General features: G+C 38.2%; 2 protein-coding genes across 11 annotated transcripts in view; one reads left to right on the top strand and one right to left on the bottom strand.

Annotated features, from left to right (window-relative positions):
* Positions 1-1,119: 1,119 nt before the first annotated feature.
* On the top strand, positions 1,120-8,809 carry LOC144215973 (ras-related protein Rab-3C-like). The gene is made up of 5 exons (XM_077745213.1): positions 1,120-1,225; positions 2,493-2,717; positions 4,889-5,007; positions 6,857-6,981; positions 7,610-8,809. Exons 2-5 carry the CDS (start codon positions 2,493-2,495, stop codon positions 7,798-7,800), a joined length of 660 nt encoding a protein of 219 aa, XP_077601339.1. The 5' UTR covers positions 1,120-1,225; the 3' UTR covers positions 7,801-8,809.
* Positions 8,810-10,699: 1,890 nt separating this feature from the next.
* LOC144215971 (3',5'-cyclic-AMP phosphodiesterase 4D-like) overlaps positions 10,700-22,776 on the bottom strand; it is a 119,542-nt gene continuing 107,465 nt past the window's right edge. For 9 of the 10 annotated variants that reach the window (XM_077745207.1, XM_077745208.1, XM_077745203.1 and 6 more), the window contains 9 exons: positions 18,999-19,092; positions 18,575-18,750; positions 18,354-18,452; positions 18,115-18,279; positions 17,419-17,518; positions 16,195-16,349; positions 15,938-16,060; positions 15,683-15,865; positions 10,700-15,308 (listed from right to left, as the gene is read on the bottom strand). In XM_077745207.1, coding sequence (XP_077601333.1) covers positions 14,769-15,308; positions 15,683-15,865; positions 15,938-16,060; positions 16,195-16,349; positions 17,419-17,518; positions 18,115-18,279; positions 18,354-18,452; positions 18,575-18,750; positions 18,999-19,092 — 1,635 coding nt within the window. In that variant the 3' untranslated portion in view covers positions 10,700-14,768. Of the gene's footprint in view, positions 15,309-15,682; positions 15,866-15,937; positions 16,061-16,194; positions 16,350-17,418; positions 17,519-18,114; positions 18,280-18,353; positions 18,453-18,574; positions 18,751-18,998; positions 19,093-20,585; positions 21,176-22,776 lie in introns of those variants that run through there. The other variant, XM_077745212.1, reaches the window with a different exon arrangement.

The following is a 22,776-nucleotide window of genomic DNA, read 5'->3' as shown; positions in this document are numbered from 1 at the left end:
TCTGTTCCAGCTCATGTCCTTCCAAACTTACACAGCACTGCACTAGATGTCAATTACTATAAATCTGGCAAACCTCTATTTGTAGCCAACAAAAAAAGCTTATAAAAGATTCAGTCATAATTGAAACCTTCATAAGAATGTAGAATGAAATGGTACTGCCCCCTGTGGGAAAATGCTTGTCAAAGGTAACTGCAGATAATGTCAGTCTTTGCCATCAAGTGCATGAGTATAAAGATGTTAACCACTGATTAAATATAAAAGCAATAAAACGCCACACCTGAATGATGCATGAATAATATGCTACAAGGTGTTGGCTAAAACTGTGCCTCCCTTTTTAGTGCAAAAAGTTCAAATCATAAATAAGAATTGGTGTGCTGCTCACAATGTTATTTTGGGGAATCATAATCATTTATAAAGGCAGTTATCGGCAGAGGTTGACAGGTATGAAGTAGCATTTAAATGTCTCGAAGTAAAGAACAAACACCAAAGTGCATGTCATCACAATGTTCATAATGTGCAATACTACTGTATTTTGAAGGATTAAAGCCCAACCAAAAAGTATTTACAGCTTCCCCCATAGACGTTAGGATGAATACAATGTATTTTTTTTAAGTAAATAACCTACCTCGACCAACAAATCCTCCTATCAAAAACCTTTATCTTGATAATGATAATATTTGACGGTCGGATCCACCAGAACAATTTATATTCCTTATGGTACAACTTTTAGGTTTTTTTTTTCCTCATTTTTTTCATCGATCGCAACATGGACTTTTACGGGAAGGTAAGAACAACCTTATCAAGTAATGGGGCGTTGTTTATGACACGTGAGCCATAAAAATGTTGTTTTAATTATTTCTTTTCGTCGCGTCGCCATCCTAAAACACGCAACTGTGTACGCACGAGCCGCTTTTCCTGTTGGGAAAGGTACTTGACGCTAGTTGACAGAAAACTACCACTCCCATCATGCTCTGAAAATGACGAAGGAAGCATACTCGATGGGAGGAAAGGAGAGAAGGGAGGGAGGGAGTGGGGGAGAGGAAAGTGAGAAGGGAGGGGGAGGCGGTCGGTCGGAACAGCTCCCTGGTGCTGAAATTGCTTCAGCAGAGCCGACGAGCGACACGAAGGGGGGGAAGAGAAAGAAGACGAAAAACAAACATTTCATAAAACAAAAGGAGGGGGATTAACACAGAGCAAACGTCCGAGCCAAGGGCCGAGGAAACAGGTTTGTTTCTCAGCATGACTTATAGTTTCATCTATAAATCGTTCCCAATGTGTCATAAAAATGACCTCGTAGACAGATTGCTAGCATTAGCGCCCCTCCCCATCTCCTATGCCCCCCATTCTTACAACATCGTGCCCGTTTTATATAACACAATGATTGTGTAAATAACGAATCCGTCTTTGGTAGCTCGTGCGAGTAAGTATGTTTTTTCCGAAGATGGGATGAAGTGCTAAATAATTGCTGTATATTTCAATGTTCTAAAATGATAGGAAGACTACTCATGTTTAATAGCAATGAACGTGATGCGCGATTCACCTTGGAGCAAAGATGACTGTGCTTGTGCGCGTGCGCTTGATTGTGTTCATGTCTTTCTCTCTGTCTCTCTCTGTCTCAGGTGAATGGTACCCAGTAAGGCTATAGTTAGTGTTGACATCAATCATTCTGAAGGTGGCAATGTGTTAAGGGCAGAGCATAAACCTGATATTTATGGTTATACTATGTAGAGTTTTTGGATCATTGTGCCGGCCGGTTAAACTCAGCCAAGCAGTATTAAAGCCCCATGTAGAGATAAATAATAATAAGAAAAAACAATAGAATCAAAATTGCTTTCACGCAAATTGACATTTGGATTTTACTGAACACGGACTGATCTCTGAAAACACAAAATGTTGTGTTCTGTCACAATTGAAACCTCAAACTGACTAAGAAATCAGTAAACTCTGTCTTTTTTCCGCTAAAGAATGGGAATTTGTTTCTGCCTTTTCTGAGTTTTTATTCAGGAAATAAGTGGATGTTTTGTTAAACCTTCCTCCAAATAATTCACAGACAATTTTACCCTATTTTATTATTTAATGGGTTATAATGATACAGGACTAAATTAAAAATGTCAAGACAAACTTTTATGATTACTACATAAACTGAAATGTTTAAGACGGAGCATCAAAATGTAGTGAGCTACAATGTCATTTTCTTTTCTTTCTTTCTACATTGATGACATAATTCTGTCAAATTACAACATAAGTCCCACCTTGGAAACTGGTAGCAGGGGGCGACGAGCTAAGAAAAGTGTGATAATAAACTCAAAAGACATTTAGACATCTGCCAAGGTTGAACTGCTGACAAAATATGATGAATTTGTTTGTCCATTTGACCACCAGCCAGCCACTCCTTGATGGATGGTTAAGGAATAATAATTAAGACCATACTGATGTTGCTGAGGACATCATTAAATAGCTACTTATTCATCCTCTTTTCATTGTCAATGTAGATGGCTGCCACTCAGGATGCGAAAGGGAAGGGGGAGGGCGGTGACCAAAACTTCGACTACATGTTCAAGCTGTTGATCATCGGCAACAGCAGCGTGGGAAAGACGTCCTTCTTATTCCGCTACGCCGATGATGCCTTCACTTCGGCCTTTGTCAGCACCGTAGGCATCGACTTCAAAGTGAAGACGGTGTATAAAAATGACAAGAGGATCAAGCTGCAAATTTGGGTATGAAATGTTTGGGCAATAGCCACTTTTGGTGATTTTCTTTTTAACCTAATCAAAAGCTATATCTCTCTAAAATACCAGTTGAAGGTGCAGATGGCCAGAGTGTGACCTATGCTGTCTAAAATCCTTATCCTAGCCTCACCACACGCCTTGTATCTGATCTTATCTCATTTAAAGTCATCTTATCTTGTGTGGTGTCCTTTTGATAAATTGATTAATAGATTTTATTTAAAGGTCAGGACCTAATGTTTAAAATGAATTGTGCATCATGACAGAACAAAATGCTTAGATTTTAGATCATCTGTTTTTTTATGGCTCTAAATTAGATAAAACTAGATGATAAAATCCAGTAAAAAGTCGAGGAGGGCTCTGTTTTTGATTAAAAAGGGGATCTTACAGTTTGTCTTCATACTTTGACATTCATTGGAAGTGGGGAGGCTGATGGAAGTTGGAAAATTACTGAGAAGAGACCAGTAAGTGTTAGCTTGGCGCACAGAGGGAGGCGAACAACACACACTGACACTTCATTTTTGTGGAGAAGTGAAAAATATTCGGAGCTTTTTAATTAGTAGATACAGAAGTATCATGTCTCGTTCTTTCTCTATCACCTTCTTTCTTTGCCGTCATTGCAAATTAGCACCAAAGGTTAATGTTACTGTCAAGATCGTGCTCTGGTGTCATGGCTAGACCATTCTGCAGCAATTGGCTATCCCCTGACATTTACATCTCTAACGTGTCTCTCCACAACGTAGTGACCTTCCTGTCAGGATTTGTGAATTTTTAAACTGCTATTAAGCATCTTCATTGCTTCCAAGCAACCAGCTTGTTCGATTCTGCCCGATAATTGTGACTCTGGATTTCCAGGGTAGTTGATGATTTAGAACAAAAGTAATAAAGTAATAGGTAGAGACCAGACTGTTTTTCAAATAGCAACAAAAAAAGGCAAGTAATTAACTAATGACATCGATAATTGACAAGTCAGTATGCAGACACAGTAAATCCTAAACATTGGATTTCAGTCTCAACTGCTCAATACAGCAATTCTCTTAAAAGTAATGGCCTCTGCCCACCTATGCGCCACTTGGCCTCACATTATTTGCTGTAATTTGCTTTGAGCGACAAGCACCACTTTTACAGTTAGTTGCTATTTACACATCTCAGCAGTAAAAAATGTAAACATCTGGTCATGCTCTTACCTTGCGATGAAATCATTTTTTCTATCATAAATCTCAAGAAAAACACACCTTCCTCAAATCTTAACAACAAAATGGTCTAATATAAATGTCCTAAGTACATGTGCTTTGTGTCATTGCTAGTGTTGGTTAAAAGGTCATAGCGTGTGTGTGTGTGTAGACAGCAAGCTCAATTTCTGCAGAGTGAAGGTCAGATTGGGCCTCTAGCTACAGCCAGCACACTGTGGTCATAGCCATAAGCACATGGATAGACAGCAAATCAGCGCCAAGTGGAGCAGCCAAAAAAAGTCCTCTATCATGATTCACAGACAGACGCTCCCCGAAAAATACATTTTTCTGTGGGCGGAACAAATTGCCTATCGCGAAGGGAAGGCCTTGTGTGGTCATTATGTAACTCACGGCAAACATAATCAGGAGTAAACAAATAGCCCTTGCCAACACTTCCTCCTTGAATATAATCAAGCACATCAAAGCATCAACATTAGCATTTTCATTCAGGTGTTAGAGCTGCAGTGGCTGGCATACATTTTCAATGAGGCTGCCGTTTTTAGCTCCTTCAGTGTCGACCACACACACAGAATGATTTACTACAGTAAATGGGTAATACAGTTGCGGGTAAATGCTCCAATTTATAACTCATATTGCATATGCACATCTAATGTAATGGATTGCAAATGTACATTTAGTCTGTATATGAAACATCTGATCAGCTGAACTCCGAAGCTCTGATGTTCTTAATGTTCTGTTTACACGGTTTGCATGGCTGGGCTTTTCGAGGAGACGCTACGATTGAGTCACTGTTTTATGTCACTGCAGATTTATTGTGAACCACTCAGCATAATGATGTCTGCATGGTGAACATAATACAGTCAATGCGATTTGATGCACACATTGCATCCTGTATAGCCCAGGCTCTTTTTTTTTAATCAACTGGACAGTTGTGTATACATGTGACAGTATGTGTATGTGTGTGTGTAGGACACAGCTGGCCAGGAGCGTTACAGAACCATCACTACTGCCTACTACCGTGGTGCCATGGGCTTCATTCTCATGTATGACATCACTAATGAGGAATCCTTTGGCGCTGTACAAGACTGGTAAGTCACTTATCTTGTCTTTCATTTTTAAGCAGTTATCTATCATGACTTGATGTGAATGTGTGCATAATGGATATTTAAATTGTCTTGAATAATTTACATGATCAAGGCAAAGTAGTTTTTTGTGAGAGTCTAAATTTGGCCGCAATCGATTTTAGAAAGCAGGTTTCTGGGAAATGATCTCTATCTGACATTCCATTGTAAACATTAACAATGTTTTCATGTTATGATTCATATAGAAATAATATGTACACAAACAGACTCATACACACACCTATGCACAACAAATTCTTGAATTATGGTAACCTGAAACTGCAATTCTTGGAGAATAAACAGAGACAGCAGCATTTTATTTTAACCTTTATGTATTATGTTACCTGTATTAAGTCACATTGAAATCCATATAGCAACGCAGTCCACACTCTATACGCTATATTGACTTTGTGCCTCTCCCCATCTCCACTGCACTCTACGACATGTAGCCAAAAAAAGGGATCGCCATGGCAACCGTTCTTTCCTCAGCTGCTCCTGAATTAAACTGTGTGACGTTTTCATATCCTGTCTATGACATGCACGGAGAGGATATTTTCTTTCCGCCGCACCTCTTAAGTTTTTCTTCTGAAACATATGAGTCATATTGTACAGCCCTCTTCGTTGGCTTTAGATGTGCCACATGTCTAGCCTTCTTACAGCCTCTTTGCCTCTCTCGTGCTCCTATTTTCCCCAAGGCTGCGGTGTATTCGCTGTCCTACTTTTAGGCGGACTGCAGCACTAAAGGATATATTTGCTTCTTAAGCTCTTTCTCTCAATGCGTCTCTCAGAGTCACAGGCACTGTTTTCTACACACACTGATGCATTGCTGCTGCAGGACTTTTCATTCATTAACTTCAGTGGAACCATTAAAGCACAGTGTGAATGTGGAGAAAATTTAAGTTCAAATGGATTCCTATGTATTTCTTGAGTCAACAAAAATAAATTACATTAATAATCTCTATAAGTGAGCACATAGCAAGCACACATTTTATTAAGTGTCAACTATAGATATCATAATGCTACAGCCATTTTTTTTATTAAACCACTATTAAGAGACAATTGGTTTTCTTTCAACTGTGTCCTTCCAGGATTACCAATAGTTATTTTTAAACTTTATTTAAGTGGAATTATTCAGTGGTTGACATTATTTTAAAATTGCAACTTTTGGCAGTAAGGTAAACGGTAAACACTGTCAAGGTTTTAGAAGTAAGAATGATGCAAAATAAAGATCTACAAATAAGAATTTTGAAGAGATCTATGAACCATGGTCATGAAAAAAAAGAAGAATGCAGAGGATTGAAAGATTTGCTATCATATTGAACAGTTTTAACATTTCTAAATGTCAGTCAGAAGCTATTTCTGTGCATATGTAAAAAGGGCACGAAAAAAAGAACATTTCCCCTTACACAATGCTGATTTTGCTGACTACATAAGAAAAGGGTGGCAACATTCATTCATTCCCTGAATTTTATCAGTTACTTATAATCATAACTAGCATCCCTCATTACATTTCACCTATTAATACAAAAATGAGATGAAAACAGAAATGTTTACAGAACTCCTGAAATCAAAAAGACCCATTTCAAAATGGTGAACATGAGAAGCATTTGCTCCACTTTCATGACCCAATCTGCAATGATTCACACAACAAGCTGCCTAACAAACAATGAGGCAGGTTTGACCTGTGACCTGTCCAAATGGTGGCCAATGTTCATATCGTGTCCATCTCACTGTTCTTGCCATAGAGCAAACTGACCTAAAAAAACAGCCTGCACTTGTTGTTCAACTGCAATGTCATTTTTTTTGTTATGCACAGGTCTACCCAGATAAAAACATATTCATGGGATAATGCACAAGTGGTGTTGGCTGCTAATAAGTGTGATATGGATGAGGAACGAGTGGTGTCGGTGGATAGCGGAAGGCTGTTGGCGGAACAGCTGGGTAAGTGTGACAAAAAACCTTTCTTGGGCTTCACACTGTCAAATAAACTACAAATTTCTGTAGGTTTGCAGTTTACTATAAACTATATATACTTACATGTATTGAACATTTACAGCAGATTGCCGAAAATGTGTATCAGGAAATTATACTGTTCAAGGCTAATGTAACGCTAAGGTTGTATGAAAGCAAAAAAAAAAAGTGGAAACAATTTCTAATGCTAATATAAAACTAAAGCATTGAAATACTATATTTAGAGTAGATGTTTATGTGTTATCTTTTTTGATGTTCCAATTATATTTTGAACTTAATCATTATCTAGTATTATGACTTAGCTGCTTTTTTTGCCACAGTATAAGAATGTTTAGATATTTTTTCTTGTAATATTGTGATTTTAAGGACTTTGTGATAGTTCTGTGATAATGATAAGATTATTTAAAATGATATTTATCATGATTTAAAAAAAATCCTATAAAGTTTTGTGTTTATTAATAACTTTAGAAATGCCACTCCCTAGTTTAGTCTTTCTTTCAAATTTAAATGGTACTTTGTCTAAAAAGTTTGAGAATCAAGGTTACAGTTGACGTTATATGTTAATGTAGCATTTTTTCTTGATTGACCCTTGACAAAGGCTTTGAGTTCTTCGAGACGAGCGCCAAGGACAACATCAATGTCAAGCAGACCTTTGAGCGTCTCGTCGATCTCATTTGTGACAAAATGTCCGATAGCTTGGACGGCGACCCGGCCGCCACCGCGGGAGCGCCCAGCGCCAAACTGACTGACAGTGCTCCGCCCCCCCAGCAGCCCAGCTGCAACTGTTAGTTCTACTTCCTGTACTGCGCTCATGCCCACCATACCCAAACCCATCACCCCTGGACCGTTTAGTGGTAGACTTACTAAAATCCTGCCATACTAACCTTTGTCACATTCTTCCACGAGCAAATAAGAAGTTAGAGGACGTGCCCTTAGATACACCAATAACCTTCATGTTTGTAGTCCACTTCATCATAAAGCATCCAAAAAAGTAACTTAAACTCTTAATGACTATGTTGTGTAACTTCAATTTAAAGGAGATATATTATGCGGATGTTTGCAGAATCTAAAATGGTTGCCAGATAAATTCATCTTTTCATCAACATCCTGAAAGAAGAAATTGCTGTATACTACTATGGTCGAAATCATTCAAGTTATAACATCTGTTTCAATGATTAATTAGAAGCGAAGCGCCACTCAGTGTCACCAAATGATCAACTTGGTTTAGGCAGACATTAATATAGGTTACTTCTCCCGACTCCTTTGATTTAGTGAAAAAATGGAATACCCCACCAAAAAATTAGCTGTTTTTTTCTCTTCCAAACTACCAAGAATGGCACATAGTGTAAAGTAAAAGAGTACAATTCTAACTATACACATTTCAATTGCAGTTTCACTTATGGAGGCAACATTTCACCTCTGAATGGCCAAATTCTACCTTCTCTTGTTGCAGTGATTGATTGCTTAGCCTAACATTTAAGCGTGTGGTGATAATCCAAATAGGGTACACTTTGAGGCGGTTGTATATGTAGGTTAATGAACATTCGGGGGAATTTTCCACACTAAAAAGCGGCCTTTCTCTCTGTATCTCCCAAATCAATCTCGGTTCTGTTTTAGTTGTGTGTTTGCTCCACGCATCGTCCTCTATATGGGCTTACATAACATGCCATAAAAAATTCAATCATGTGCTTACTTAAAAAAAAAAAAAAGATGAGCATTTATTTTGAATTGTAACAGTAACACATTACAGTAAGAGTAGTATACTGTAATGTGGATGGGGTGTGTGCGTGTGTGGATGGGGGGGGGGGGGGGGGGGGGGTAACGACAGCCATAGTTTCCTTCGGGAACCAGCATGCTAATAGAGCCAGGGCTCCTACTAACGGGTGCCGAAGGCATTGCAAAAGTCTGCTGGATCCAATTGTAGCTTATTTTAATATCCTTAAAAGCCTTTCCAGTTCTGTTAGAACCTCTGCAATCTATAACATACTATGTGTGCCAAAAGACAAGAAAAGTTAATCACGACAAAAAAAAAAGAAGGAAAAAATAAAATTACAATACCTTGAGCTTTGTTGTGTAGTTGACGAAATAACAATGGGAAAATGCATGACCTCGTAAGTAGATTTATGTCCCAGTTAATTTAAAAAAAAAAATATATATATATATAATACTACAGATTTTTAAAAACGCATGTAGTGCTCCCCGTGACGTGCAAATGGGCCAATAAGTGCAATATTTTATGAATTTAAATGCCTGTAAATAGTCTCTGCATTATCTATGACTGCTGTATATGTATGTGTGTGTGTGATATTGTTTATGTAAACCTTTTTTGTAAGGGAAAGAAAGAGATGGCGTCCCTACATCAGTCGTGTCAAACTACATTGTTGTCAAATGGATTCGTAAGACTGTGTGCAAGTGTGTGAGTGTATTTGAGACAAGTGTGTTTGACCATCTTAGCATAACCATGAATTAAGATGTGATTGTGTCCATTTTAGACCAGGGTAATTTGCACAACCGACAGGCTATGCAAGGAGGTTGTGTTCGAAAGGATAGGAAATAAAACTAATTTAACGGTTAGCATGGATACTGTGTTTATTTGCACCATGGTAATGACTGGGCCTCCAATGTACTTGTTGAATCTCCACTGCCACTCAGTGGTGAGCCTCTACAAGCACCTTCTGTCTCAAGGTTCCTTGGGAACTTGCTTATGACAGTGAGGACAATCCCTAATTATTGCATCCCTTTGTTGAACCCAATATTACAATACAGTAAGTTAATTTTTGATTGGTGACTATGATAGGCCTAGTTAAGTGTCTCGCACAACAGTTGCTGCGACTACCCACGTCCTCGTGACAGACACCCTCGTCCAACCATGTCCTTACCTTATAAGGTGTCAGCGTTCTTACTTGTGGTGCCTAGTACTGCTTCCAATGTAGGTCTTTTTTTTCTCCCCCAAATCTGTCATTCCTCTTCCTTCAAAGATGAGGGGAAGGCCTTTTGTTTTGCAGCCTCCTTTCCACCGTCTTCATTTGACATTGTTTCTAAGGTGCCGGAATGGTCTGCACTGTCTCCATCCAATGCAGTAGATGATGTTACAACTGCCTCAGTTGGGTTGTATCTGGAAAGGCATTTTGTTGTTTAAAATGACAATACGAAAATCTTGTACCTAGAAAATAACACAAAAATATAACATCAATGAATGAAAAATACATGTTCTGTAACTCGATTTTAACGGAATTATTATTAATATATAAATAAAGGAATGGTATTTGGTAGTACACCTAAAAAAATATAAAGATGCTGGACATTGACATGTTTACCAAGTTCCTCAATTTAGCATTTCTAATTTGTAGTCAGTCTGCTTACCGATGTGAAGGTTGCAGTAGTCGTCACATGAAGTCCTCTGCTGTTGTGGGACATTTTGTATCTCACATAAAAGATGAAGAGTTAGTTCCATGTTAAGCATATCTATGAGAACATTTTATTGTCAGTTATGTGATGCCCCAAATTATATATATTTATTTGAAAGTAGTAGTTAAAATGTGAGACTTAAAAAAAAATACATATTTTTTTAACAAAACAAGCAAATAGAAGCAAAGAGACATTTTTTTTAGATTTTAAAAATAGTGTCAATTAACTATAATGCAATAATAATAATAATAATAAGACTAATGATCATAGAATACCAAGATAAGGCAGAATCAACCCATGCTTTTATTTAATCCATTGCATATAAAAACGTTTTTTGTAGTTCAATTTTGTTTTTTTTTATACACAAAGTCATATGCTCTACAGTGCTATCCAATAGACTGCAAACAACAAGGATTCCAATAAAATAACATTTGGAATTGTCCTGTGAAACGTCCAGACAAGTTGGCATTCTAAAGACATGACCCCCAAAAAATAATTGTCCAGAAGACCTTTTCCTATCACTTATTTTTTTTTTTTAAAGTTACAGTTTGTGTTTTTCCGTTCATACTTTTAAAAAAATAAAACACAAAAAAAAGGAGGAACAGACTGTTTCCATTGGGCCAGGGCTGTTGAGCGTCTACAGTATATGTGTCAAACGAAGAGTCTCTGTTGGTCGGTGTGTTAGGTTCTATTGCCAGGAAGGTAAGCGAGGAAGGTGTCCCTTAGCGACTCACGCACATACATTGTCGGTTATTCAGCCAAATTTAATGCAGCAGCGGCTGAACATGCACGTTTGTGCGTCTATGTGTGTATGCGTGCGCGTCGCTAAGCCTGTGTGCTTTCCTTGAAGAAAAGTTTGGCTTTAAAAGAGAAACAAAAAGGCAATTTATAGAAAGGTGAGGCAATTGTTACGGTGGCCAACAATTACCAAAAATCACAACAAATGTTCATGAAGTAAAAGGCCTAATTGGTTGATTGCTAAAAAAAAGATGTGTTATCGTTTAGGTGCGATGATTTTAGTGATTTTGTTTTTTTAAAAAAGAGAGCTTGATAATAGTGACTGTTGTCGTTGCTTGTAAATAAATTCTCTGTATTGGTTGAAGTGATAATTTTCCACATGGTTTTGTTTTGATGACACTTCCCAAACTGTTTTGAAAAGAGTTAAGTGACATTAATTTGTTGGTATGAAAAGTGTGATATTGAAACATTTGGTAGGCTACACTAATACAGTGTATGGATGGCATTGAAGCAGCAAATACTTAAATATAATAATATAAACCTTGTACATTGTGAAACATTTTTTTGTAAATCAACCTATAATTACACTTAAATTTCCATGTTTTGGGGGAAAACCTACAGTCAAGTTTACGCCCCAAAACTCAAATTTTTAAGCAAACTGGACTTAACTCAACTGAACTCAATTTAGTTTGGTTGCTGCCAGCCTAATAATCCAATTTTATTATTAACATCTGTGGTCATCAATAGCAATTAGACGTGATGACTCAATAGCTGCATTGACATGGATTTGATGTCTCTCACTGTCAATATGAATGAATGAAATAAAACCTACCAGAAACCAAATCATTCAAAAGGTACAAAGAATATTCAAAAATAATATATATACTTTCACTACTGAAAACAAAACAGTTGAGAAGTCCATACAGGCTTTTGTTGCTACCCAATAAAGAAAAAGTGGGTTCATGGGCCTAAGTTTGGACACCCACGAACAAGGAAACGTTGATCCTATATTGTAGATGCTTTTTTGAAGGCTGTAACTCTATGGGCTTATTTTTCTACTGACATAGTAATCGTGATGTGCGTGTTCCAACTTTTATCACGACATGAACATTTGTTTTCCGTTCTGGCAGGCCACCGTAAATCCCTAAAGCAGCAGCATAGGGAGAAGAAAGAAAACAAGCGTGAAAGTGTTGAATTTAAGGCACAGCCCATGGGCCAAGGAACAGTTGCTTTTTATAAAACAATTTGGCTCATACGCGCCTCGAATACCTCCTCTACCCGAGCAACTATTTTTAAAAATCTTATTTTTGTTTTCTCTCAAACACATTCTCTCAACAAGAGGTACGTGATTACAGCCACACCATCACCAAAAGGGATGATTAAGAGTCGACCATTTACAACAAACGGCGTTTTGATAGTAACAACATTAATAATATTAACTACTATATCGTATATACACAACAATAAATATCATGTTTGTAAACAGCGATTAAAAAAAAAACAAATCAAATCGTATTCCATTTAAGGGGGTCGAGTGGGCTTGAGAATAAAAGGGCAGTGAGGAAAAGAAGAAAATTTGGCACTAAAATGAAAGAATAAACAACGAGTGAAAAAAATCTAATGAAAGAAAATCAGTGTGCAGTCTTCAAGTGTGTTTATCCTTTTTTTGGTAACTGTAGTTTATATTTTAGGTACACAGGAGAAGAAGTTAGGGGATAATATTTGGATGTTTGAACTGGAAAGTCTGTCTATGCTACAGTGACTCTAACTGTACCACCTTATTATGATTAAATAGAAAAAATATCTGCTAAGAATAGATGTAAATGAGGAAAAAAGGGGTAAATAAATAAAACAGTGAGTGCTTGAGACACGTTGGCATTTTGTAGGAAAAGTAAATACAGATGCAAATAATTAAATCATATAAAAAATAGAAGGGCATTAAGACTTTATGCAAGTGAAAATAAAAATAAAATAACAAAACTAAATGTCCCACAAAATATTTTTTATCCAAAAAAGTCCAAAATAATAAATAAAATAAATTGAATGAAGGCAAAATGAAACACGTGAAAGAGGAAATTATTAAACTTAAATAAGAGAATTAAAAAAAGTGAAAAAAAAGATAAAAATGAGAAAAAAGGTATGTGAAAGTGTCAGTGTAGCAGACACAACTGATTGTCTTGTCCAGAAACGGAGACGCCACTGTATTGAACGCAGTGGATTAAAAATTGGAACAGATAAAATGACAAAATATTAAATGAACAAACTTGAATCTAATAAAAGATAAAAATGGTTACTAGTCATGTTAAACCCTAATTATTTAAAAGCAGGGGAAAAAGTGCTTTTTTGTTGTTGTTGTATGGACTACAAAGCATTGCATTGTTTGAGGAGGTGTTCAAAAAGAACTGTAGGCAACAATAAAGTTAAAGGCTTTATCCCACATCAACTTAAGTTTTTTTTTGTCCAAGTTCACTTCCTCTATGGTGAAAATAAAAGTGAAATAAAAAAAAAACCTAGCACGTTAGCCGAGTGGGAGTATAGTAAGGAGTATAAATGCTATCGGAGCAAGTGCAAATGCCTCAGAAGAGTCCCACCCACACAATAATAAAAAAAAAAGAAACAAAAAACACCTCATGATTCACACTCGCTCAGTAGAAAATATCTGAAGCCGACAAGACAAAAAGACAGCATCGCTCCGCTTTGCAAGGAAGACTTCCACATCTGAAATGTGTTTCTAAAGGCCATCGCACATACATACACACCCTCTCAGACACAGGAAAAGAAGAGAAAGGGAAACCAAGTCACCTCAGTTTGAACAGGAATACAAAGTTTTCCTGAGTAAAACAAAATAAATAGTGAGCGAGTGTTGTTGTTGTTGTTGTTTGGGCACATTTGAAGCAGACGTTTGGTTGTCGTGATCGGGCTCAAAAGAGGGCGTGTGCTTGCTGTGCCTGTTGTTGGCCTTTGGCACTTGAAGGCCATTCGAAACCGTGCTGGAATTAACACTGCCTATTTTTAATCAGGTTTTTCAGTTCTTTTTCTTTATGTACATGACACTCTGTGAATTCTATTGATTTCCATTAAATTGCTATCTAACATGATTAAATGTCTAATGGACCATCTGTAATAATATGAAATTGCACATATATTTTTAAGGGTTATTTCCGTTTTTGTTCAGTTCTAAATCTGCAAATCTGAAAATATCATGGCCAGAATATTGCATGTGTATGTGTGTGTGTTTTTTTACCTTTATTTTACAAAGTGGTATTTATCATCTGGCCCATTGAGCGACAGCATCAGTGCTGCACATTGGTGTCTCCCCTTTGGTTTGAAATGTAATTGAACTTTTGCACGGTTCAGCAATAAATGTTCTGGATTCAAGATGTCAAGTGATCTCAAGCACGGTTTGAATGGCCTAGTGCGATTACGCACTTAGTTTTGGAGCCGCATGTTTTTGCCTGTGTGATACAGTCAAGAAGAGCTTTGAAGAGACGTGTTTGAGGAGGGCAAGTAAGAAAATAAAGCCCCACACAAGCACGCTCCACCTCCAAATAATAAAAAAAAATCTATAAATAATCATTGCTAAGAAGAATAGTTCCTCACGTCCTAAAATGTTATGTGTCAGGGGTTTTCGCTTCTTTCTCCTCCTCCTCTTTGTCCTCCTGCTGCTCTTCCTTCTCCTCTATCACCTCTTCCTCCGTGACACACGTTGGCGAGCAGGAAGTGTCCTCCTCCTCATCTTCTTCTGCTACTTCTGCCTCCTCAGCCACCTGCTCATCCAAGGGTATCTCAGTGCATTCAGAGTCCTGCGTGCAAAGGGTTTTGGAGTCCGTACAGCTGTTTTCTTCCTCATCCTCCTCTTCTTCGTCTTCTTCCTCCTCCTCCTCCTCCTCTTCGGGCTGGCTGCCGCTATCCTTCTCCGTGTCCGACTCCCCGTCCTCCTCCAATGTTAGCTCAAACTGGAATTTGTCACCGGCCGGGTGCCGGCCGCCATCCTCGGGCTCATCTAGAGTGGGTGAGGGGCTCTGTGGGATGGTGCTCTGGTACCATTCCCGGTTGTCTTCCAGCGTGTCCAAAATGTCCTGAGCATCCGGATGCACCAGGTCGGCCCACGTCTCCCACAGAGGGTGCACGATGTAGTCGATGAAACCCACCTGCACATGAGGGTTTACAATTTAATATAAACCACTTAAGTGTTTTTTAGACATTGTAAACTAAATATACCACCATAATGCCCATTAGTGTATTAAGCCCAAGTGTTTATCAAAACCAAAATATACATTCATTATGAAGTTTCTACACTATGAATGCGCTTGATTCATTTTTTTTACTTGATATACTAGATGTACTATGCAACAAATCTGAATTAAAAGACATATCCTGAATAAATGTTTAAAGACAAACAATGCACCTATTTAAGATTAAACGCTAATATACAATGTTATGAAGTTAAATAAAAAAGGAACTGAAAATGGACAGGTTACACAGCTTCAACTGAGATTGATACTCCACCGAAATCAGGCCTTACCTGGCTCTTTTCCACGGAGGCGTTGTGTTTGTCGCACATGGGGCTGATTTCCATGCCCCGGTCCCTCTCGCGATCGCCTTGGCTGAAGAACTCTTCCATGATACGGTCGGTCCACTGCTTATACAGCTGCAGGGGCTTGGTGGGGTTGCTTAGGTCGGCACAGTGCACCATATTCTGCAGGACCTGCAGAAAAGACAATTCCATAGTTTTCATTGAAGCCCTCAAATGGCCCATCTTTTTCATTTGAGAGCAGACCTGTATCCTGTCCGAGTAGTTGTCGAGCAGCAAGACTCCGGAGCTGGTCACCTTTTTGGTTTCCACCATGGTTTTTAGGTCAGCCAGTAAATTCATGTGCTTGGACATGTCAGTAGCCAGCACCTAAGACACAAACAAAGCAGTGGGTTAGGTCTTGATATATCAAGACAGCATGTTTTAGTTGAAAGAAAAGAGAACAGAATAACAGAAGATTTTTCCCAATGGGAAATCACAAGCAAAGTGTTTTTTTCACTCACAATGTCGATGACCATCTTGCGCATTGATTGTCGTTGTTTTTTTGTGAGGTTTTGGAAGATGTCGCAGTTTTCCTCCTGGAGGAGCTTGAAGCCCACTGCCAGGTGGTGGTTCTCCAACACCGACGCATCATTGTACATCAGCGCCAACTCAGAGTCTGTTGAGGAAAAGGATGTTTGAGAACCAGTCATGTAGTAAAGTTTACTTCAATTTAAGTCTAAAAGAGTTGTCGCCGGGGATGCTCGGATGTTTGGTCGCCGGTCTTCTGGTCCCTTTTGGTCGCCGGTCTTTTGGTTGCCGGTCAAATGCTGCTCTCAAAATTATATTCATGAGAGAGAGAGGTTAATATATAAGTACTGTTTAATATCTAAGTACATTTGACCGGTGACCAAAAGGGACCAAAAGACCGGCGACCAAATGTCCGGTCCTGGTGGCCGGGACACTAATGTTAAATAAACTGGCAATGAGGAATAGATAGGTGCTTCAAAGATGAATAAGTAATGATTGATTTCCCTGATTCACTGTAAGTTATAACAGTTGGATGTACGTACCGTTGCTTTAAGTCATTTGCAATGCCTGTGCCAATTCATTCATGTCAGCTTCTAAAGCGAGCGGTGCTTTAAGTGACTGCTTAGTTTCCCAGAAGAGCTTTTAGCGTGAGTGGCTAATAATGTTCAGTTGAAGCTGAAAAGCACTATTGATGAGCCACTTTGAACTCCATCCACCACCTTGCCGTCTGTCATCACACGTGATCACCCACACACACACGTGAAAATGTACTTCGACACGTGGACATTGCTTGCCGGTGAAAACATTTAACTCCCTCATAGCAATTCCCTCCCACACTTTTTGGTCCCGACCTACCCGTTGAGAAATGATTATAACCGGAACAATCCAATTGCCATCGACTATACGGGTGAATAAAACTATTCTATTTCACTTGTCAGCAGAAAATATGTTGCATTGAGGGAAGCACTTCTTATGTCATTTGGAGACAATGACTCCAAATTGGACCTTAGTTCTTTTCTGCAAGGTCTTTTTGAAAAGCAAATTGCATAGCGATCAATGACCAAAAATTCCATCGAATCAGTTCAAAGAAAAATTTGTGCAACCGTAAATTAAAACACTTTGTTAATCTGTGAAATCATTCAACGTGTACATAACGACCTATTTTGTGATCATTGTGTGTGACGTAGCCGTTAAGACGGTGCCACTTTTAGACTCACTGGTGTTGATGAGGAACTGATTCGACACTCCCGGGTGGTCCACGTCGTGTATGGCGCTGGCAAAGATGGCGGCCAGGATCTCCAGGTCTGTGAATACCGCCTGGCAACCAGACAAGAGGAAGAGGAGGGGGCAGTCAGAAATCCGAAGGTTAAAAATATACTCACAAGCACGAGGCATTGATTGGAGCAAGCTCTGGTTTGATTGAACTTATTGTCCCGTGCTTGCTGGTGCGTATTTTGTCATACGTGCTTATTTGCCTCTCCTCGAGTACAAAGTGTTACAAGACCAAAAACATCGAAGGAAAAAATTTACTGCTTCATAAGAACACAGGAAACGTGTTCTGGGAAAAACTCACATGTTATGAGAAACTAGTGCCAAAAAGGTGAAAGTAAAGTTGTATTTTTAAAAAGAAGATACTTTTATGAGTCACAATGTAAAATGAAAAATGACATAATTATGGTGAAAAATCACAATTTTTAAGAAAAAAGTGACTATGACAATGTTACTTTTCACAAAGGTCTGAAATGTGCAATAAGAAAAATTGAAATGTTCATTTTTAATAGGAAAATTGGGTTATTTTTAGTACCAAAAAGTCCACATCTAACAATAAGGCGAAAGGTGTCAAACAGTAGTTTGACATTGTGAGTACAAATGTATTTATTTATATGTAATGTGTGCGTGCGTGTGGTTAAAACCTCAAGCGCTGGTGTGGATAGCAGCACGTGGGTGGACTGGGTGACATCAGCAGCGTGGATGTTATTATGGTAGGCCACGTCACCATGATAATGGTCCTCTAAGGTCATCAGGCAGGTGATAAAAGTGTCCAGTGGAATTTTAAATGTTTTTAATAAGTCTCGCTCCTGAAACAAAAAAAGCAGATATCATTTAGAAAACCAAACATAGTAAACTCTTTGGTTGTAGTAAGAAGGGATACCTGGAATATCGTATACATCATCACCGTCAGTGGCCGATTCCCAGAGAATTCCGAGATCTTAAACACGTTAAGGCCCCATTTGTTCACATGTTCCAGCTCCTGATGGTAAATCATGAGAGAAAATGGTAAGTATTTGACTTTTGGAGCAAGCTCTACTGGGTAACGAATAAAATGCTCCAGACAGCCTTGTAATAAATCAAGGAGGGTGCCGGGCAAGATACCTTGCCTAGCTCATCTTCCGTCTCTGTCTTTACGCCAAAACGGGGGATGTTGGAGTTAGTGAGGCTGGACGAATGCTGAAGCTTTTTTACCCCACTGATCTGAGACATGGGCTTGTTCTTCTTCTCTTTGTCCTTTTGAGACTGAGGAGATGGCATCTCCACCTCATGTTGCTTGTCTGAAAAGGAAGGGCCAGATAAAAAATAAATCAACATTGCTTTAAGACAATTAAGACAGAATTTGAAGCAGAAATGTCAGTTTAAGACAGCTTATCAATGTCCCAAAATGTCATTTTTCTGCAAGTATTCGACCGCTTGGGTGAGTTGAAGAAAAAAAAAAGCTCGATTAACATTTCCACATTTCAAACACTGGTGTTTTAATCCTGACATATAATATAAAATATACAATGTTGAAAACATGGCTCACCCAGAAAGGTGCTGGAGATGAACTCAGACACCTGATTCCCAGAGCGACTCATCTCTGACAGGTGAGTCAGTTCCCTGTTCAACATCCTCTTGAACTGCAAACAACATAACCCATACCTTATTACTGGATCGTACCAGGACACATTGTGTGTAATACAACAGCATTAGAATTTGAACAAAACATGTTGAAAAGAATGAACTAAAAGTACTGGGACATGGATTTATTGAGCTGGTAATCAGACTTGTTCTTAAACACATGAATCATCCAACAATATTTTACTTGGTAAACAGCAGAGAGGACCTGTTCCAAGCTGTTTCAACCAAGTTCAAGAATTCAGTTCTCCCAAAATCATAAAATACATGCACGAATTGGTCAAGATGAAACCGTTTATGATTGATTTTTGCAAATACATACCACTAAATGAAACAATAACAATAATAAAAGGGCAAACTTGTGAATTAAATCTAGGGAGTTAACACCCTATAAAGCAATGTGCAATAAGTGTATTTTGCTATATATTGACATGTGCATAATGTTCATACTTAATGTGTATGTATACAAACAATAGAAAGGCAATTTTCCCTGAAATTCTCCATTCAACAAATCTCAAAACTGACAACACCAGTGTATAAAAAATAGTTTTCTATTGGTTTACTTCCTTTGTACCAAGGTTTAGTCGTACATTTCCTGCGTCAGAGGTTTTTTTTTTTTATATCATTTATGTAACTCGGTCTAATTGGAGTGGCGGGAGTTCACTTATCAGCAGCGCTCTGTAATTTGATGGATGGATGGATGGTGCTTGAAATCATGGGTTTTATAAAGTGCTTAACAATAATAAATAAAATTGGATAACAACATCTGCTTTTTTTTTTAAAATCATCCTGAAGCCTCTTCTTTCAGACTAAAGACATTATGAATGTATATTGACAAAAGATGAGGATTTGATATTAATCATGTTAAATAGACCATTATGGCACTGCTAGGGTGCTTACTGCCCTATTGTGCATGGTACTGACCTCCTATTCAATAACACCCACAGGTTTTTTTTTATGACTAATAAAGGAAACACTGAATGCTAAAATAGTCACGAGTGATTCAAATAAATACATTGACTGAATGAATGAATGAAAGAATGAATACTAGTTTTTTTCCCCATTCAAACCTTAAAAGCTGCTATATATATATATATATATATATATATATATATATATATATATATATATATATATATATATATATATATATATATATATATATATATATATATATATATATATATATATATATATATATATATATATATATATATATATACATATATATATATATATATATATATGTGTGTGTGTGTGTATATACACACACACACAATTTACACAGCTTTATATTTATCTTTTGTTGCTTCACTGAGAACATTATAATATAAAAATGTTACAATAAGATTTAATGAAGACACGTATATTATACTGATTGTAAAAATTAAATGTGGCAAACTAACTGCAAATCAATAGATTAAATAAAAAAATTATATACTTTGCTTTTATTTAACTCTATTATAGTATTATTTCAACTGATGTGACGTCTTACCTTAATGTATCCCCAGGACACAGAGAACAGGTAATTTGCATCGGGCATTTTGGAAAAATTACCAAGCAATATCCACAAATGAGGAAGGGTAATTTGTCAAGTTGCAGAGGTTAGATCTAAAGTTCAGAGAGCATCTTCATAGCACTTGACATCATCTATCTTGATAGCATCCGTTGAGTGAGATCAGGTGGAATGTGGCTCGCCCAAACATCAGATGGGCGCATAAGGGGACAACTGCACATCCTCGGGGAAAAGAAGGGATGCGAATATTGGACCAACAAAAGGATGAGTCTCCACTGGTTAGAGAGGGGGGACGCCTCGGAATATTTCTATCACCGCCCGGCTGTCTTTGTTCCTTCCTGCTCGGCTGGGTGTAAGTGACACGAATCTCCCCCTGCGAAGCATGCAGGCTGCTCCTGACGTGACAGCAGCCAATGGGCATGCGAGGCATGAGGTAATCCATGCTTCTGATTGGCTGGACAGGAGCGGATTTGAGATCACCCACAGTGCGATTGGCTCTAAATTGTGGAAAATATACAGCCATGCTGGGGCATTCTTTATATATTAATATGTTTTTGTGACCGAATGAGCTACCCTGTTCAGTAGTGACTAAAGTGATCTAATATTAATCAAAGATGAGCTCACACATGTAGCCCTGAGTCACTGGGATAATGTCAGCGTGCCAGTATACAGACAAAGACTGGGAAAAGGAGGCGATGATTCAAATACTACTAAAGTAGAAGTAAAGAATTACAGAAAAAATTAAATAATTCACCGCGGCAGATTTCTGTAATTATCAAATATTTATGTAAGAGAAATTGCAGTGAATATGTTTAAAGACAACTATAGTTAGAGGTGTTCAATAGAAATAATCTGTACCATCTCACATTGAGTGAGTCAAACTTAGAGACTTGCAAGATATAATTTGTGCATACAAATGACACTAATTTAGCCCTTGCTGATGAAGTATTGCCTCAGGGTTTAAAACAAAATGAGGAATTCAAAACAGGCGGTATTTAACAAAGGAGCATCCTTTCACATCACAAGCAGTGTCATTTGCAGGAACACCGAAGCAGATGACGCCAGGAGCCAACTGACACACACATGCATATGCACAACTCGCCCTATTCTACAGTATTATGCACAACCGTTAAGTATGAAAAGTTGGTACAGGAGGTGTGAAGGCAGTGTATTGGGTATAAATTGTCAAGTGTCACACCAGACAGAGGCAGGCCCCAAGAGTAATTTGTTCTTTGGTCAAAAATATCAGCTCCTTTGGAAGCGACACCGGCACATAGGAGACACTGGACAAAAATAAGGTACTTTATATAGCCACTTCAATTCTGTGGACAGGCTCAAGCATGCATTTTCGATAGCACGTGTGAAGACCGCCCACAAACAAGGATTCTTTCTTCCTTTAACCCAGATAAACACACAAAGACTAAACACACACAAGCTTGATTCTGACATCACCTAATAGAACACGTCCCTTTAAGGACTATATTCACCACATGAGAATACCAAATTCCAGTATTTACACTGTCTCTTATTAAATGATGTTAAATTATGTTGCCAGAAGTGAACTTTGTCATTATTAATATTATATTGTGAACTTAATTGGATGATCGGGCGGCCCAGTGAGAAAATGGTTATCACTTTCACTTCACAGTTATGAGATCAATAGTTCAGTCCCGAGTGGGTTGCGACCTTCATGTGTGGAGTTTTTACGTTTTCCCCGTGTCTACGTGGGATTTCTCCGGGTACTGCGATTTTCTCCCACATGCCTGATAGGCTGGTTGAACACACTAAATTGCAATTAAGTGTTAGTGTGAAGGTGAATATTTGTTTGGCTCCTTGGGTCCTGTGATTGGCTGGTAACCAATTCAGGTTGTGTCCTGCCCACTGCCAGTAGTTGGCCAAAATAGGCTCCAGCGCCCCCGTGAGGATATTATCTGAAGTGGGACTCATTCCCTATATTAGCGTATGTGTAAATGTTCACAGAAATGACCTCAATTGCTTAGATGGGGTCAGGTTTTAAGTACTCAACAAACTAGGAATAGCTTTGTCTGTAAGAGAATGCATCTGCTACATTGTGATGGCAAGGATGCTCGAATGTCTGAGCTGTTGCTATAGCAACCAGATATAGTAAAGCCACGGAGGCAAGGTGGTGATAAAGGTGGGACAAGAAAAA

This window comes from Stigmatopora nigra, chromosome 22 (assembly GCF_051989575.1).
Source record: "Stigmatopora nigra isolate UIUO_SnigA chromosome 22, RoL_Snig_1.1, whole genome shotgun sequence".
In the NCBI taxonomy this organism is placed as follows: Eukaryota; Metazoa; Chordata; class Actinopteri; order Syngnathiformes; family Syngnathidae; genus Stigmatopora; species Stigmatopora nigra.
The sequence above is the reverse complement of the archived record's forward strand: the minus strand, read 5'-3'. Positions and strand labels throughout refer to the sequence as shown.